Consider the following 19,028-nt stretch of genomic DNA (forward strand, 5'->3'; position numbering starts at 1 on the left):
ACGCCGCCGTCGTGCGTCATGACGCAATGCGCCGCTCTTGTCCCGGCCACGCCTACCGGCCGCGGCGAGAGGTGGGTGGGTGGGTGCGGTGAGAGGGCCCGGCTCGCTCTGGCCGCAGGAGGTGGGAGGGGTTTTGTCCCGGATTCCCTTCATCTGTACAGCAGTCCCTCCCGCAACCGCGCTTCACAAGCGGGAAACTGAGGCACGGAGACTTCAAGCATAGCCTAAGGTCTTAAGGGAAGCCCGAGCTGCCCTACGACCGATGCATTGGTTGGCAACTCCCTGCTAGCCTCGGGAATTGGAACCTCACTGGCTGTTCTCGGCTCCTCAAAATGCAAGATTTCAAAACTGGAGCTTTAGTGACGTGGGGTCGAGTCATTGATTTGGTTTGGCCTGGGTTTGTTTTTTTTAATTCATTTATTTAATTGAGAGAGAGGGAGAATGCGGGCACCAGGACCTCCAGCCACTGCAAACGAACTTGAGATATATGTGCCACCTGTGCATCAGGCTTGTGTGGATACTGGGGAATTGAACCTGGGTCCTTGGGCTCTGCAGACAAGCGCCTTAACCGCCAAGCCATCCCTCCAGCACTAGTTTGGGGCTTTTCGGTTTGCTTTTATTGTTGAGGCAAAGACTCATTCTAGCCCATGCTGACCTGGAACTCAGTCTGTAGCACAGGCTGGCCTCAAATTCAGGGCGACCATCCTACCTCAGCCTTCCAAGTGCTGCAATTACAGGCTGCCCCACCACGACCATCCCCCAAACCTCTGGCTTTTCACAAACCACTTTCTGCCCTTGTCCCAAAGGCCTTTGATATCCCTAATCAGTCTCTAACTCACCTCCTGCTGGAAAGGCCCACATGTAGCTAGGATCCTCTTACCTAGTATATGGTCAGCCGAGCCATGGTCTAACTTTGCTACCAAAGAGTCAATGAGCCTTCCTAAACAGCCACTCTTTATCTATGAGAGGGGGCAAAGAGAGTGGGCACAACAGGGCCTCTAGCCAGATGTCTGTGCCACCTTGTGCATCTAGTTTGTGGGGGTCCTGGAGAGTCAAACCTGGGTTCCATTGGCCTTGCAGGCAAGCACCTTAAACTACCAAGCCATCGTCCCAGCCCCAGTATGAGAATTTTTACAGCCTGTCAGTTTCCCAGCCCTCACCCCCTCCTACCCCTCAGCCCCCTCCCACCCCCAGGCAGGCTTGAATTTGGAAGTGATCTGAGTCTTAGTGAGGTCATCAGTACCTGCACGCATGGAAAATCTTCCTGCTCAGGCTATATGTGAGTGAGACACCCAAAGGTCTACTGTGACCACTACAGGCAAGTGACTCCCCAAACACATACCACAGTCAAGCATTTGGGGCACTGCAAGGGTGCACAGGCATGTATACACCACAGACAACACATTACACCACACACACACAAAAAGGGGGGCTGAGGAGATGGGTCACCAGTTAAGGGTACTTGCTTGTACAGCCTGATGGCCCCAAGTTCAATTACCCAGGACCCATGTAAAGCCATGTACACAAAATGGTGCATGCATCTGTAGTTTGAAGCAACAGGAGGCTTTGACACACCCATGTTCAGTTTCTCTCATGTTCTCTATCAAATAAAGTAAAATATTAAAAAGAGAGAGAGAGAGGACTAGAGGGATGGCTTAATGGTTAAGGCATTTGCCTGGAAAGCCAAAGGACTCAGGTTTGATTCCCCAGCACCCACGTTAGCCAGATGCACAAGGGGGCGCATGCATCTGGAGTTCATTTGCAGTGGCTGGAGGCTCTGGGGTGCCCACTCATTCTCTCTCTCTCTCCCTTCCTCCCTCCCTCTTTCTCTGCCAAATTAATTAAAATAAAAGAGGAAATAAAAGTGGGCTGGAGAGATGGTGTGGCAGTTAAAAGATGCCAGCAATAGCCAGGCGTGGTGGCGCATGCCTTTAATCCCAGCACTCAGGAGGCAGAGGTAGGAGGATTGCCGAGAGTTCGAGGCCATCCTGAGACGACATAGTGAACTCCAGGTCAGCCTGAGCCAGAGTGGGACCCTACCTCCAAAAACAAACAATCAAAAACCAGAGAGAGGAGATACCAGCAAAGCCAAAGGACTCAGGTTTGATTCCCCAGCACCCACGTTAGCCAGATGCACAAGGTGGTGCATGCATCTGGAGTTTGTTTGCCATAGCCAGAGGCCCTGGCACACCCATTCTCTATCTGCTTCTCTCCCGCCCCCCGCTCAAATAAATATATATATATATATATTTTTTTTTAAAGGGAGAAAAAGTCTTACACTGCCTAGGGGGTGTGTACCAAGCCTATGATCTCAGCATTCTCAGGCAGGAAAGTAGGGCATGTGCATGCCACAGGCTTGTTTTCAAAACCCTGGACCTAGAGATGGGACTAAACGCAGACAGGACGTGTGTCCAGCACTCTAAGCCAAAGAATTTTTGGAACTGATGGAGAGATGGGATTGTCCCTGCACCCCACCCTGTATCAGCTGTGTTCTGCATCCTTGTCTTTGGAGTTTTGAGATTCACTTTGTTTTTGGCTTGATTAGTTCATTTTTTATTGCTGAGACCGCAATGCCCACAGAAACGAGGGGAGATTTATTTTTACCATTTCAAAGGACTTCTGTCCATCCTGCTAGGAAAGACTGGGAAGAGTTCATGGTGGCAGAAATATGAAGCAAAGCCTGTACACATCCTGGGGGAGCAGGAAGCAGACAGCAGCACTGGAACTAGAAGCTGGGGTATAGCTGTCAAAGTTTGGCCCCTAGAAACCTATTTCTGCCAGCCAGATACCACTTCCTAAAGGTTCCATATCCCCCTCCCAAATAGTGCCATGATCAATATGATCCCATGCCAGACATTTCAAATTGTGACATTCTATTCTTGGCACCCACAGGCACATGACCATCTCATAATACAAGATATAATTTAGTGGATGGACCTGGAAAGTATTATACTAAGTGAGGTAACCCAGGCCCAGAAAGCCAAGTGCCACATGTTCTCTCTCATATGTGAATCCTAGCTACAGATGAATGGGCTTCTGCGTGAGAATGAAAATACTTAGTAGCAGAGGCCATTAAGTTAAAAAGGAGACATAAAGGGTAGAGAAAGGAAGGGAGGAGGATACTTAATAGGTTGATATTATAGATATGTAATTACAATGATTGTAATGGGGAGGTAATATGATGGAGAATGGAATTTCAAATGGGAAAGTGTGGGGGTGGGGAGGGAGGGAATTACCATGGGATATATTTTATAATCATGGAAAATGTTAATAAAAAATTTTTAAAAAAGATGTAATTTAGGGGGCTGGAGAGATGGCTTAGCAGTTAAGGCGCTTGCCTGCGAAGCCTAAGGATCCAGGTTCAATTCTCCAGGTCCCATGCAAGCCAGATGCACATGGTGGCACATGCTTCTGGAGTTCATTTGCAGTGGCTAGAAGCTCTGGCATGCCCATTTTCACTGTCTCTCTCCCTCTCTCCCTCTCTCTCTCTCTCTCTCCCTCTCTCTCTCTCTCTCTCTCTCTTTCTGTCTCTAATAAATTAATTAAATTTAAATGTCTTTAAAAAAATTTAGTCCAATTTCAAGAGACAAGACCTTAAAGCCTAGCGTGGTAGCACACACCTTTAATCCCAGCACTCTCAAGGCAGAGGTAGGTGGAGTGAGTTCAAGGCCATGAGTTTGAGGCCACCCTGAGACTACATAGTGAATTCCAGGTCAGCCTAGGCTAGAATGAGACCCTACCTTGAACAAAACAAAAAAGAGAGAGAGAGAGGCAAAATCTTAATAATCTTAACACTGCTCCAAAAAGAAAGTCTCTTAGCTTTTAAGCTCTCTGAAGTCAGAAAGAAAGGTACATTTGGAATGAGACAAAAGCAAGAAAAGATAAGACCAAGGCACGTTCAAAACACTGCAAGAAGCTGGACATAGTGGTGCATGCCTTTAACCCCAGCACTGAGGCAGGAGGTAGAAAGAGGATTGCTGTAAATTCAAGGCCAGCCTGGGACTACAGAGTGAGTTCTAGGTCAGCCTGGGCTAGGGTAAGACTACCTCAGAAAGAAACCAAAAACTAAAATAAAATCTAAAGTGGTACATGTGTCTGGAGTTCATTTGAAGAGGCAGGAAGCCTTGGCTTGCCCATTCTCTCCTTTCTGTCTGCCAAATAAGTAAATAGATAAAATAACAGCAGTGGACTCTGCAAGTCTTACAGATGGCCAGCCAGGGCAAATGTACCAGCTGATGCAATAGTGGCATGTCTGTTATGGGGAAAACCAACTGCTATCTGATTGGCCTGGTAGCCCACTCCACAGGAGGGAATATATGCCTGGCCCTGAAAATCTAGTCAAACGCCTAAGGCTGAGGAGGTCATAAGCCATAGAGGAGTAACAACTGCTATTGTCTGGCAATATACATGTGTGTGTATATATATATATATATATATATATATATATATGTGTGTGTGTGTGTGTGTGTGTGTGTGTGTGTGTGTGTGTGTGTTGTGTGTGTGTGTGTGTGTGTGTGTGTGTATGTATGTATATGTGTGTATGTGTATATATATAATTCCCACCAAACTTCCCTGTAAGCACTGTTTACATTTATGTTTAAGCCAATATATATATATATATATTTTTTAAAGTTTTATTTATTTACTTATTTTTTAAATTTTATTAGCATTTTCCATGATTATAAAAAAGTATCCCATGTTAATTCCCTCTCTCTCCCCTCCACACTTTCCCCTTTGAAGTACCATTCTCCATCATATTACCTCCCCATCACAATCATTGTACTTACATATATACAATATCAACCTATTAAGTACCCTCCTCCCTTCCTTTCTCTTCCCTTTATGTCTCCTTTTTAACTTACTGTAAGCCAATATATTTTTAAATTTACTTTTTTTTATTAACAACTTCCATACGTATAGACAATAACCCATGGTAATTCTCTCCCTCCTCCCACTTTCCCCTTTGAAACTCCACTCTTTATCACACCCCTTTCTCCTCTTCCTCTCAATCAGTCTTTTATTTTGATGTCATCACCTTTTCTTCCTATTATGATAGTCTTATGTAGGTAGTGTCAGGTACTGTGAGGTCATGGATATTCAGGCCATTTTGTGTCTGGAGAAACATGTTGTAAGGAGTCTGACCCTTCCTTTGGCTCTTATATTCTTTCCACCACCTCTTCTGCAATGGACCCTGAGCCTTGGAAGGTGTGATAGAAATATTTCAGTCTGAGCACTTCTCTGTCACTTCTCAGCACAAAGGTGCCTTCTGACTCATTCCAAGGTCACCACCATCTGAAAAGAGAAGCTTCTCTAGCCAAAAGTGAGATTAGCATTAATATATGAGTGTGAGCATAGTATATACATTTAGACAGACAGCAGCAAATGTTACACCCCTAGGGCTCATGACTACCTCTATTGTAGGTTTTCAGTATCAGGGGTGTATTCCCTCCCATGGAGCGGGCCTCTAGTCAAATTAGAGATCTGTTGGCTTCCCCCATAACAGACATGCCACTATTGCACCCATTGGCTCATTAGGCCTAGCTGGCCAAATTTAAGGCTTTCATTGTCCACTGTTGAGTATCTTCACTGGTGATTTCTCTCTCTCCCATTGAACTGCATACAACGTGGCCTTTTCTAGCTTTATTTCAGCTGATCTACATGGAGGAGGTTATCAGCTCAGCTCCAGCAGGATTTCTCAGTGACCTTGCAGCCCAAGTATATGGAGTCTTCCGCAGTAGGGTCTTACCATCTATGCCTGGTGAGAAACCAAGAGCCTTGGCAATGGCCTGAAATGTTTTGAGGGCATCAGTGACCTCACTGGCCAGCAATTCATTGGAAGGTATCCCATCCCTGGCACTGAAAATTTTTCTAGTAACAATCTATGGCTTCTGGGTGTTCCATCATCCAAAAAAAAAAAGGTTTCCATATGACTTATTCATATCCTCTCAGATTTTTATTAGCCCTCCCCCACCTTTCCTTTACTCAATCACTTCCCCCTGACCTCACTTAGGCCTTTCCACCCACATTAATCTGTTCTTCTACTTACATATCTACAATATCATCCAATCAAGTCCCCTTCCTACCCTTTCTATTCCCTTTATATACCCTTCGAGCTTACTGGCATCTGTTACTGAGTTTTATTCCAATTCACAGAGAAGTCCAATCATTTTGTAGCTAGGATCCACATATGAGAGAGAACATGTGACATTTGGCTTTCTGGGCCTGGGTTACCTCACTAAGGATAATCCTTTCCAGATCCATCCATTTTCCTGGAAATTTCTTTTTTTTTTTTTACTGCTGAGTAGAACTCCTTTGTGTAAATGTGCTACATCTTCATTATCCACTCATCAGTTGAGGGACATCTAGCCTGGTTCCATTTCCTACCTATTGTGAATACAGCAGCAATAAACATGGTTGAACAAGTATCTCTATGGTAGTGAGACAAGTCCTTAGGATATATGCCTAGGAGTGGTAATAGCTGGATCATATGGTAGATCTATTTTTAGCTGTCTCAGGAATCTCCACACTGATGTCCACAATGGCTGGATCAGATTGCATTCCCACCAGCAGTGTAGCATGGTTCCCCTTTTTCTGCATCCTCACCATCGTTTATGGTCATTTGTTTTCATGATGGTAGCTAATCTGACATGAGTGAGATGGAATCTCAACGTAGTTTTTTTTTTTTTTTTTTCCTGAGGTAGGGTGTCACTCCAACCCAGGCTGATCTGGAATTCACTATGTAGTCTCAGGGTGACCTTGAACTCCCAGCAATCATCCTACCTCTGCCTCCTGAGTACTGGGATTAAAGGCATGCACCATTATGTCCAGCTCAACATAGTTTTAATTTTCATTTCCCTGATGGCTAGGAATGTAGAACTTTTTTTTTTTTTTAGATGTTTATGTGCCATCTGTATTTCTTCTTTTGAGAACTCCCTATTTAGTTCCATAGTCCATTTTTCATTGGATTGTTTGATTCCTTATTATTTAATTTTTTGAGTTCTTTGTATATCCTGGTTATTAATCCTTTGTCAGAGGCAAAGCTGGCAAAGATTTTCTTCCATTCTGTAGGTTGCCTCTTTGCTCGATTCACAATATCCTTTGCTGTACAAGTTCATGAGGTCCCAGTGGTTGATTAGTGGTTTTTTGGTTTTATTTTTGCTTTTTTTTTTTTTTTTTGTAAGGTAGGGTCTCACTCTAGCTCAGGCTGACCTAGAATTCACTATGGAGTCTCAGGGTGGCCTCAAATTCACAGTGATATTCCTACCTCTGCCTCCTGAGTGCTGGGACTAAAGGTGGGTGCCACCATGCCTGGCTGATCAGTGGTTTTATTTCCTGAGCAACTGGGGTTCAAGGCCACCCTGAGGCTCCATAATGAATTCAAGGTCAGCCTGGGCTAGAGTGAGAACCTACCTTGAAAAAAAAAAAAATATATATATATATAAATATATATATGTATATATATATATATATACACATATAAATATATATACATATAAATATATGAATATATATACATATATACATATATATACATACATATATATATATATATATATATATATATATATATATATATATATGTAGGTATGTTGAAGGGTTTCCTCTTTTTCTTCCAGCAGTTTCAGGTCTGATATTAAGGTCTTTGAACCATTTGGACTTAATTCTTGTGCACAGAGAGAAGAATCTATTTTCATCCTTTTACATATACATATATATATCTACAGTTGTGAAAGAGGCTGTCTTTTCTCCAATGAGTAATTTTGTTGAAAATTAATGGCTGTAGCTCCCTAGACTTATATATGTAAGATTGCCATTTTCACAATACTGGTTTTTCTGATCTAAGAACAGGGATGTCTTTTCATTTCCTAGTGTCTTCTGCAATTTCTGTCTGAGTGTTTTAGGGTTTTCATTGTAGAGATCCTTCACTTCCTTGGTTAGGCTTATTCCAAAGTACTTTTTTTGTTATTGTTGATGCAATTGTGTATAGGACTGATTCTCTGATTTCATCCTCTGTGTGTTTGTTGTTAGCATATAGGAAGGCTACTGATGTGTGTGTGTGTGTGTGTGTGTGTGTGTGTGTATCTTGCTACATTGCTATAAGTGTTTATCAGCTTTAACAGTTTGCTGGTAGAGTCTTTAGGGTCCCTAATGTATAGAATCATATCATCTGCAAATAATAACTTGATATCTTCCTTTCCAAATTGTATCCCTTTTATGTGTTTCTCTTGCCTTATTGCTATGGCTAAGACTTCCAGTACTATATTAAAGAAAAAGTGGGGACAATGGACATCCTGGTCTTATTCCTGATTTTAGTGGAAAAGCATCAAGTTTTTCTCAATCTAGTATTATGTTGGCTGTAGGTTTGTCATAAATAGCATTTATTATGTTGAGATATTTTCCTTCTATTCCGTTTCTGTAGGACTTTTATCATGAATGGATATTGGATTTTTTTCAAATGCTTTTTCTGCATTTATTGAGGTGATCATGTGATTTTCGTCCTTCAGTCCATTTATATGGTGTATTATATTTATCAATTTGCATATGTTGAACCACCCCTGCATCTCTGGGATAAAGCCTATTTGGTCAGGGTGAATGATCTTTCTGATATATTCTTGTATTCTGTTTGCCAATTTTTTTTAAATTTTTTTTGGTTCATTTTTATTTATTTATTTGAGTGTGACAGAAAGAGAAAGAGAGAGAGGGAGAATGGGCACACCAGGGCTTCCAGCCACTGCTAACGAACTCTAGACACATGCGCCCCCTTGTGCATCTGGCTAATGTGGGTCCTGGGGAATCGAGCCTCGAACCAGGGTCCTTAGGCTTCACAGGCAAGCACTTAACCGCTAAGCCATCTCTCCAGCCCTGTTTGCCAATATTTTGTTGAGAAATTTTGTATTTATATTCATGAGGGAGATTGGTCTGTAATTTTCTATTTTTCTTCTGTCATTTTTAAGTTTTGGTATCAGGGTGATGCTGGCTTTGTAGAAGGAGTTTAGTAGGATTCCTTCCTTTTCTATTTTATTGAAATAGTTTCAGAAGCATTGGTATTAGTTCTTCCATGAAGGTCTGGTACAATTCACCAGTGAATCTATCTGGGCCTGGATTTTTTTTTTTTTTTTTTTTAGTTGGGAGATTTTTTTTTTATATCTGTTTGGACCTCCATACTTGTTATAAGTCTATTTAAGTGACAAATTGCCTCTTGATTCAACTTTGGTAGGTCATATAAATCAAGGAAATCAAACATTTCTTTCAGATTTTCAAACTTAGTAGAATATATGTTCTTATAGTATGTCCCTAAGATTTTTTTAATTTCTCTGGTATCTGTTGGGATGGTGCCTTTTCCATCTCTTAATTTTAATTTGTGTCTCTTCTCTCTTTGTTTTGGTTAGATTTGCTAAGGGTTTATCAATCTTGTTTATCCTTTCAAAGAACCAACTGTGTTTCATTGAGCTTTTGGATTTTTTTTTTTTGTGTTTCTATTTCATTAATTTCTGCCCTATTATTTATTATTTCTTCCCATCTACTGACTTTTGGTTTGCCTTTTTCTTTTTTCCTCAAGCCCTTAAAGTGAAGCATTAAGTTGTTTACTTGCAACCTTTCTAATTTCTTCCTATAGGCACTTAAAGCTGTAAAGTTCCCTCTTAAGAACGCCATCATACAATAAAAATAAATAAATAAATAAATAAGAATGCCTTCATTGAGTCCCAAAGGTTTTTGTATGTTGTGTTCTCATTATCATTTCATTCTATGAATTTTATTTTTCATTTTTTATTTATTTATTTGAGAGTGACAGACACAGAAAGACAGATAGAGGGAGAGAGAGAGAATGGGCGCGCCAGGGCCTCCAGCCACTGCAAACGAACTCCAGACGCGTGCGCCCCCTTGTGCATCTGGCTAACGTGGGACCTGGGGAACCGAGCCTCGAACCAGGGTCCTTAGGCTTCACAGGCAAGCGCTTAACCGCTAAGCCATCTCTCCAGCCCATCATTCTATGAATTTTTTGACTTCTGTCTTGATATAATCATTGACCCATTTATCATTTAGTAATGTGTTGTTTAGTTTCCAGGATTTTGTGTATGCTCTATAGCTTTTCTTGCTATTGATTTGTAGTTTGATCCCATTGTGATCATAAAGAGTGCAAGGAATTATTTCAGTTTTCCTGTATTTGTTACAATTTGCTTTCTGTCCTAATATATGATCTATTTTAGAGAATGTTCCATGTGCTGCTGAAAAGAGTATGTATTATGAGCATTTGGGTGAAATGTTCTGTAGATATCTTTTAGATCCATTTGCTCTATGACCTCATTTATTCCAGATGCATCTCTTTTATTTTTTACCAGGATGACCTGTCAATTGATGAGATTGGGGTATTGAAGTCACCCACTACAACTGTGTTTGGTGTTATCTGTGACCATAGTTATAATAGTGTTTGTTTGATGAAATTGGGAGCTCCCATGTTAGGTGCATATATGTTTAGGATTGTAATGTCCTCCTTTTTGAGTGTTCCTTTAATCAATATAAGTAACCTTCCTTATCTTTCCTAAGTAATGTTGGTCTGAAGTCTACTCTGTCTCATATTAGGACAGTGACTCCTGCTTGTTTTCTAGGCCCATTTGCTTGAAATGCCATTTTCCAACCTTTCTCCCTAAGACAGTATACATCTTCTGTGGAAAGGTGAGTTTCTTAGAGGCAACAAATTGAAGGATCCCGCTTTTTAATCCAGTCTACAAACCTGTGTCTTTCAGCTGGGGCATTGAGGACATTGATAATAAGTTATTATTGAAAGATGTGTATTTATTTTCGCCATTTTTCTTGTTTATAGTTCCTCCAGCTTTACCTTCACTCTCTTGTACTAACTAGTATGTGAGTATGGTTTGTTTCTTCCAGGTTCCTTGTGCGTGTGCTTTTCTTTTCCTCCAGCATGGATGAGCCTGTCAAGTATTTTCTGTAGAGCTGCTTTGGTCTTCATATAGTCTGCTTTTGTTGTGGCATGTCCTTATTTCTCCATCTATCTGGTTTTTTGTTGTTGTTTTGGGTTTTTGTTTTTGTTGTTGTTTTTGTTTTTCAAGGTAGGGTCTCACTGTAGCTCAGGCTGACCTGGAATTTACTATGTAGTCTCAGGGTGGCCTTGAACTCCCAGTGATCCTCCTACCTCTGCCTCCCAAGTGCTGGGATTAAAGGCGTGCTCCACCACGCCCAGCTCTCCATCTATCTGAATGGATAACTTTACAGGATAAAGCAATCTTGGTTGCAGGTTGTTATCACTCAGAACTTGGAACGATTATCTTCTGGCTTTTAAGGTTTGTATTGAGTAATCTGCTGTGATCCTGATGGGCATGCCTTTGTGTGTGACTTGATTTTGCTTTTAATATATTTTCTTTGGTTTGTGTATTTTGTAGTTTAATTATAATATGACGGTGAGAGGTGCTTTCCTGATTTTGACAGTTTGGCATTTTATAGGCTTCCTGTGTGTATAGTGGCATCACTTTCCCTACTTGGAGCAAGTTTTCTTGTATGATTTTGTTGAAAGTACCTGTTATGCTTTTGGAGTGAATTTCTTCTCCTTCTACTATTCCCTGAATTCTTATGTTTGATCTCTTCATAGCGTCCCGACTGTCCTGAAATTCCCATCTATTCCTTCCTATTAGTTTGTCTTCTCTTTGTTGGACTGCATTAGATCTGCCACCTGGTCTTCTAGTTTAGATATTCTGTCCTCTCCTTCATCCATTCTACTGCTGAGACTTTCTGCAGAGTTTTCTATTTGACTTACTCTGTTTTCATTTCTAGTATTTCTGATTGGTTTTTTTCATTATTTATACTTCCTTACTCATATTTTGTATTGACCTACTTGTTTAATTAAGTAGGTTTGTTCTATTATCTTGGGATTCCTTCAGGAGTTGGTTTTTTTCTTTGATTTTCTTGAGTATAGATATAATTCTTTTTTTTGAAATCCTTGCCAGGCATTTCATCTTAAGCAGTCTCACTGGAGGTCATATCGGATGGATTTATAATTTTGGGTGTGATTGTATTGTCTTGACTTTTTTTTTTTTAATTTATTTATTTGAGAGCGACAGACACAGAGAGAAAGACAGATAGAGAAAGACAGATAGAGGGGGAGAGAGAATGGCGCGCCAGGGCTTCCAGCCTCTGCAAACGAACTCCAGACGCGTGCGCCCGCCCCCTTGTGCATCTGGCTAACGTGGGACCTGGGGAACCGAGCCTTGAACCGGGGTCCTTAGGCTTCACAGGCAAGCGCTTAACCGCTAAGCCATCTCTCCAGCCCTGTCTTGACTTTTTTGTTTCTTGAATTGTGATGAAAAGATTTTTGCATCTTGAATTAATTTGATACTTGTGTTTTCTAATTATCTGCAGTGTTTTAGCCATATAAATGCAACCTTATATTTCTTCAGTGTAGGAATTTAAGGTGTCAGGTGTAGCTTTTATACTCCAAGAGAAGCAGCAGAAATGACCCTAGTTGTTGAGTTTACCTGCTATTCAAGTGTTGTAGTAGACTGAGTAAAACAAATTACTGGCAAATTCTAAAATTCAACTGAGCAATATAGGCATTCAATGAAAACCAGCAAGTATTCATACAAGTATGGGGATTAAACTAAACAGATAATCTGGTAAAGCCAGAGTCCCTAACGGTGTGTGTTGCTGCTCATCCTTAACACTGTCAACTAGGAAGTTGAGATTTCTAGTCTGAAATGGGTTCCAAGTCAGCCTGAGGCCAGTCAGTCCCTGCCCCCAATAGTGACTTAAGAAAAAGACAAAGGCCCTAAAAATCAGGAAACGCCAAAGGCAACAATAGTCAACACCAAAATACAGCTTATTTGAGAAGGGAAAAGCCAACCAAGAATATCAGTCAGATGTCATACATAACCTTTCCTGACATGGAGAGACATGGGCACTTCCAGGGCAGGCCTATGCATCTGGCTTTGTATAAGTAGGCCCTCTTACTTTTTGGGATGGCTTCCAATCTCACCAATGCTGCATGCCCACCTCGATCCCTCTCGTTGCCGGGCAGTTGGGGGCGAGTGAGTTCCCTGGACATTCGCGGTCCTGTCGGTTGGGGGATGGGAGGCTGTGCAGGGTGCTGGAGTCGTACTGGAGCTGCTCAGCTGGTCCCATTTGTATCTTGTTTAGCAGCTGCTCAGCTGGTCTCTGGTGTCTTCCCTTTCAGGTTTCTTGCCCTTTTCTTGTCTCCAGCCCTAGGCCCATATATTAATATTACTCTCACTTTTTACTTAGGAAAGCTTCTTTTTTTCAGATTTTGGTAACCACTGGGTTAACTCAAAAGTCACCAGAGTGCTGGAGAGATGAATGCATCTGGAGTTCATTTGCAGTGGCTGGAGGCCCTGGTGTGCCCTTTCTGTCTCTCTTCTTGCAAATAAATAAGTAAACATATCTAAAAGTTAGGGGAGGGCTGGAGAGATGGCTTAACAGTTGGGGTGCTTGCCTGCAAAGCCTAAGTACTCATGTTCGAACTCTCTCTAGATCCCACCTAAGCCAGATGCACAAAAGGTGAGGCAAGTGCAAGGTTGCACATGCCCACTAGTTGGTGCAAGCATCTGGAATTCAATTTCAGTGGCTGAGGCCCTGGCATGCTAATTCTCTTTCTATCTCTCTCTCTGTCTCTAAAAAAAAATAAATTTAAAAAAATTATTTGTTTTTCACGGCAGAGACTCACTCTAGCCCAGGCTGACTTGGAATTCACTATGTAGTCTCAGGGTGGCCTTGAACTCACAGCAATCCTCCTACCTCTGCCTCCTGAGTGCTAGGATTAAAGGTCTGTGCCACCATGCCCAGCTTTAAGACAAAATATATTTTTTTTTTGTTTTTTTTGGTGGGTGGGTGGGGGGTGGTGGGGTGGTGGGTGGTGGTGGTGGGTGGTGGTGAGACAAAATATTTTTAAGTCACTATAGTGCAGTGGAGTGTTCAGCACTAAGTGAGACATTTCTATCACATCCTCCATGGCTCAGGATCCATTGTGGAAGAGGTGGCAGAAAGAATGTAAAAGCCAAAGGAAGGGAAGGTCTGTTTACAATGCAATGTTCCAGACGCAAAATGCCCTGGATAGCCATTACCTCAGTGTCTCACACTAGCTACACAGGACCGTCATAATGAGAGAAAAAGATGATGACATCAAAATAGCAGAGAGGAGTAGCATGACGACAAAGCAGTGATGACCCCTGGACCAGCCAAAGCCACATGCTGCTGCTGCCTGTGTTCAGTGCCTACACGCCCACCCTGGTGCCACCGTGCTCAAAAGAAAGGCAGGGTGGTGGCGCACGCCTTTAATCCCAGCACTCGGGAGGCAGAGGTAGGAGGATCGCCATGAGTTCGAGGCCACCCTGAGACTCCATAGTGACTTCCAGGTCAGCCTGGGCCAGAATGGGACCCTACCTCAAAATGCCAAAGGAAGAAAGAAAGAAAGGCCAAAGGGGACCCCAAGGGAGACAAAGCCAAGGTGAAGGGTGAACCGCAGAGAAGATCCGCAAGGTTTTCTGTTAAACCTGTTCCTCCAAAGCCAGAGCCTGAGCCTAGAAAGACCCCTGGAAAGAAGGGAGAGAGGGCACCCAAGGGGGAAAAGGGAAGAGCTGATGATGGCAAGGATGAGAACAACCCTGAAGAAAATAGAGATGCCCAAACAGAGCCGGCACAGAAAGATGAAGGTGCTGGACATGTCCAGTGAAGTGTGTGCAATTTTCATCCCTGTGGACTTCAGGCCACTGTATATTTTGAATACTATTTTTTATCAAGTTTTATAAAAAATGGAGAATTTGGGGCTAGAGAGATGGATTAGCAGTTAAGGCGCTTGCCTGCACAGTCTAAGGACCCAGGCTTGGCTCCCCATAACCCACATAAGACAGACACACAAGGGGACATATGTGCACAAGGTCATGCATGCACACAAGATGGCACACGCATCTGGAGTTAGAGTGCAGTGGCTAGAGGCCCTGGCATGCCCTCTCTCTCTCATAAATAAAAAGAATAAAACCTAAAAACAAAAGTTGGAGAGATGCCTTAGCAGTGAAGGTGTTAGCCTGTGAAGCCTAAGAGCACATGTTCAACTCTCCAGATTCCATGTAAGCCAGACAGACAAAGGTGAGCCAAGCGCAAGTTTGCACATGCCCACTAGGTGGTACAAACATCTGGAGTTTGATTTCAATGGCTGAGGCTCCGACACACAAATTCTCTCTGTCTCTCTAAAAAAAATAATAATAAAATAAAATAAAAATGCAAAATTTTGTTTTACTTTTTTTTTTTTTTTAATTTCTTGAGGTAGAGTTTCACTCTAATAAAGACTGCCCTGGAATTCACTATGTAGTCTCAGGATGACCTGGAACTCACAGTGACCCTCCTACCTCTGCCTCCCAGGTACTGGGATTAAAGGCATGACCCATCACACCCAGTTTTAGGTGGCTCTTCTTTAGCAGGGGACCCTTTCAGCATTAAGGGGTCATGAGGACTTGAATCCCAGGTACCAGAGAAAAGTCCAGTGATCAAGCAATGTGTACAGAAAGCCTTTGAGTGGGCGATGCATGAGCTGTGAGGATGAAGCCTAAGGTGTAAGAGTGAACTCAGTGGCATTTGTACACCCTAGCACCTCTCTCAGGAGGTAAAGTAAGGGTTACCAAGACACAAGCATGATGGTATTGGGATAGTCAATCTGATAACTGATATACTTAGTCAATGATTAACCAGAGAGCAGCATATACACTATGGAAACACTAGACAAAGAGGCGACATATCTTCTGGCAGTGCAGGGAGGCCAGCATTAGATCTCATCATGCTACTCAGAATGGCATACAATTTAAAATTAATGAATCGGGACTGGAGAGAGAGCAATTAAGGCACTGGCCTGCAAAGCCAAAGGACCCAGGTTCAATTCCCTAGGACCCACATAATCCAGATGCACAAAGTGGTGCATGCATCTGGAGTTCCTTTGCAGTGGCTGAAGGCTCTGGTGCACCCATTCTCTCTCTCTCCCAAATAAATAAAATTAATTACTTAAATAATTTAAAAAAATCTATTAAACTTAACAAATTGGGGCTGGACAGATGTCTTAGAAGTCAAGGCACTTACCTGTAAAGCCTAATAATCTGGGTTTGATTCCCTAGTGCGTATGTAAACAATAAACAATATAACAATATCCCATGGTAATACCCTCCCTCCCCCCCCCTTTCTCCCTTGAAACTCCATTCTCCATCACATCCCCTCCTCTCAATAAGTCTCTCTTTTAGTTTGATGTCATGATCTTTTCCTCCTATTATGATGGTCTTCTGTAGATAGTGTAAGGCACTGTGAGGCCATGGATATCTGGACCATTTTGTGTCTGGAGGAGCAGGTTGTAAGGAGTCCTACCCTTCCTTTGGCTCTTACATTCTTTCCACCACCTCTTCCGCAATGGACCCTGAGCCTCGGAAGGTGTGATAGAGATATTGCAGTGCTGAGCACTCCTGTCACTTCTTCCCAGCACCATGATGCCTTCTGAGTCATCCCAAGGTCACTGCCATCTGAAAAGAGAAGATTCTCTACCAAAAGTGAGAGTAGCATTAATATATAGGTGTGAACATTAAAAGAAGTGCTTACTTTAGCTGGGTGTGGTGGCACAAGCCTTTAATCCCAGCACTTGGGAGGCAGAGGTAGGAGGATTGCTGTGAGTTCGAGACCAGCCTAGAACGACAGAGCAAGTTCCAGGTCAGCCTGGGCCACAGTGAGACCCAGCCTTGGAAAAGAAAGAAGGAAGGCAGGCAGGCAGGCCACCCAAGTGTAATGTGGTGAGCCAGGGTTTAACTGGGGTTACTTACAAGAGCATGAGCAATTTATGGGCTCAGGAAAATGTCTCTCCTCTCAGCAGCTGTGGACTGCTAATATCTCCCTGGAGAGGGACAGGGCCTTGGGAGCTCCTCCCTAGCAACTGTCTTTAACTCCTGCCGAGTGGCTTAGTCTGAGCAGTACCCCACCCCTGGAAAACATTAACTATGAATCCTTGGGGAGGGCCATGGCCTGTGAGCTCCTCCTCTTTCCTAGCAATTTGTAAACTGCCAGACTTCCCAGCATCAGCGCAGACACTGGCGCCCCCTGGGGGAACATCCCCAGACAGCCAGTCTCTTATTGAGAAAGAGAGAGAATGGGCACACCAGGACCTTGAGCCATTGGCAATGAACTCCAGACACACATGCCACCTTGTGCAACTGTCTTAAGTGGATTCTGAGGAAACGAACCTGGGTCCTTAAGCTTCACAGGCAAGCATCTTATTCACTAAGCCAGAGTGTGCTCAGGACACTCAGGCCCAGGATGTTGCTCTCCGCTCCTGAGGATGACCTTGAAGTTCTAATCCTCCTGGGATTGCAGGTGTGTGCCACCACGCCTGTTTTTGTTTGAGTTGTTGAGTGCCACTGAAGTGAAGTATATGCTTTCTTTCTTAAAATATTTATTTTTGCATATATGTAGCACATGAATATATGTATGCATTTTCTTTCTCTCTTTCTTCCTTTCTTTCTTTCTTCCTTTCTTTCTTCCTTTCTTTCTTTCTTCCTTCCTTCCTTCCTTCCTTCCTTCCTTCCTTCCTTCCTTCCTTCCTTCCTTCCTTCCTTCCTTCCTTTCTTTCTTTCTTTCTTTCTTTCTTCTTTCGAGAGTGAGAGATAGAAAGAAAGAGAAATGGGCACACTCAGGCCTCCAGCCACAGCAAACGAACTCCAGACACATGCTCCACCTTGTGCATCTGACTTATGTGGGTCCTGGGTAATTGAACTGGTGTCCTTTGGCTTTGCAGTCAAGCTCTTTAACCACTTCTCTCCAGTTCTTTTCTCTTTCTTTCATTTGAGGTAGGGTTTCGCTCTAGTCCAAGTAGAATACAAGTCGACTGAATGAGGGAGGCTTCAGCTCCTTGCCGTAGAACCCCAGACCCTCCCCCCCTCCCACGCACCTGAGACTGGAAAGGAACTGGACAGCGACACTTCCACCCCAGGTCATCTCCCAGCCTACAGGCGTGTCTGGGACAAAGGCACGCGCAGTCACTCGCACACACAGCCCTAGCCCTGGTTGGGACAGGAAGGGACAGAGACAGAGACAGCATCCGTGAGGAGCATTCAGAGCCTGAGGTATGAGAGTGGGGCCTAAGTGTGCACTCCTAGCACAAGAGAACTGGAGGCAGAAGGATGAGAAGTTCCAGGTCATCCTTACAAATGTGTCAAGTTTGAGGACAGCCTAGACGACATAAGACCGTGCCTCAGAAAAGAGAGGGAGGGGGCTGGAGATATGGCTTAGCGGTTAAGGTGCTTCCCTGAGAAGCCTAAGGACCCAGGTTCGATTCCCCAGGTCCCAAGTAAAGCCAAATGCACAAGGTGGTGCTTGTATCTGGAGTTCGTTTGCAGTGGCAGAAGGCCCTAGTGTGCCCATTCTCACTCTCTCCTTCTCTCAGCCCTTTCTGCCTCTCCTATCACTTAACTAAATAAACAAATTTTTTTAAAAAAAGGGAAGGGGTGCTGGGGTGAGGTCCAGTGTTCAGATCACTAGCACCCACAAACAAAAAGCCACTTCCCTGTGCAGAGACCAGAGACACCCTGAGGTTTATTACTTGGCTAGTTCAAGGCCAATAAGAGACTCGACCTGTGCAGGCACCACGTATATACAGTTGTGTGCACACATACACACCCCAAAAAAGTAAAAAGAAAGAGGGTAGTGAGAATCAGGGACAGGCCCTGGCAAGAGAAGGAGGGGAAGAGCTCAGAGGGGCTGGGTGTCAGAAAGACACATACGAGAGAAGACCTCCACCGTTCCCAACATGGATGCCTATCATGGTCGGTCCATTAGCTATCTTCCACCAACACTAGGGTCCAGGGCCCTCTGTGGGAGCTGGTGGTGTAGCTCAGTAGGTAGAGTGCTTATCCAGCATGCACAAAGCCCTGGGTTTGATATCCATCCAGCACCGCATGAAACAGGCATGAATCCAGTTGTGGTGGCGCACACCTTTAATCACAGCACTCGGGAGGCAGAGGCAGGTGGATCGCTATGAGTTC

General features: G+C 43.4%; 1 protein-coding gene across 1 annotated transcript; it reads left to right on the top strand.

Moving 5' to 3' along the window:
- The first annotated feature begins 26 nt into the window (after positions 1-26).
- LOC123454619 (non-histone chromosomal protein HMG-17-like) lies at positions 27-14,695 on the top strand. Its single transcript, XM_045133327.1, has 2 exons — positions 27-88; positions 14,422-14,695. The coding sequence occupies exons 1-2, from the start codon at positions 27-29 to the stop codon at positions 14,693-14,695; spliced, it is 336 nt and encodes a 111-aa protein (XP_044989262.1).
- The last annotated feature ends 4,333 nt before the right edge of the window (positions 14,696-19,028 follow it).

Source organism: Jaculus jaculus, chromosome 14 (assembly GCF_020740685.1).
Source record: "Jaculus jaculus isolate mJacJac1 chromosome 14, mJacJac1.mat.Y.cur, whole genome shotgun sequence".
Classification (NCBI taxonomy): domain Eukaryota; kingdom Metazoa; phylum Chordata; class Mammalia; order Rodentia; family Dipodidae; genus Jaculus; species Jaculus jaculus.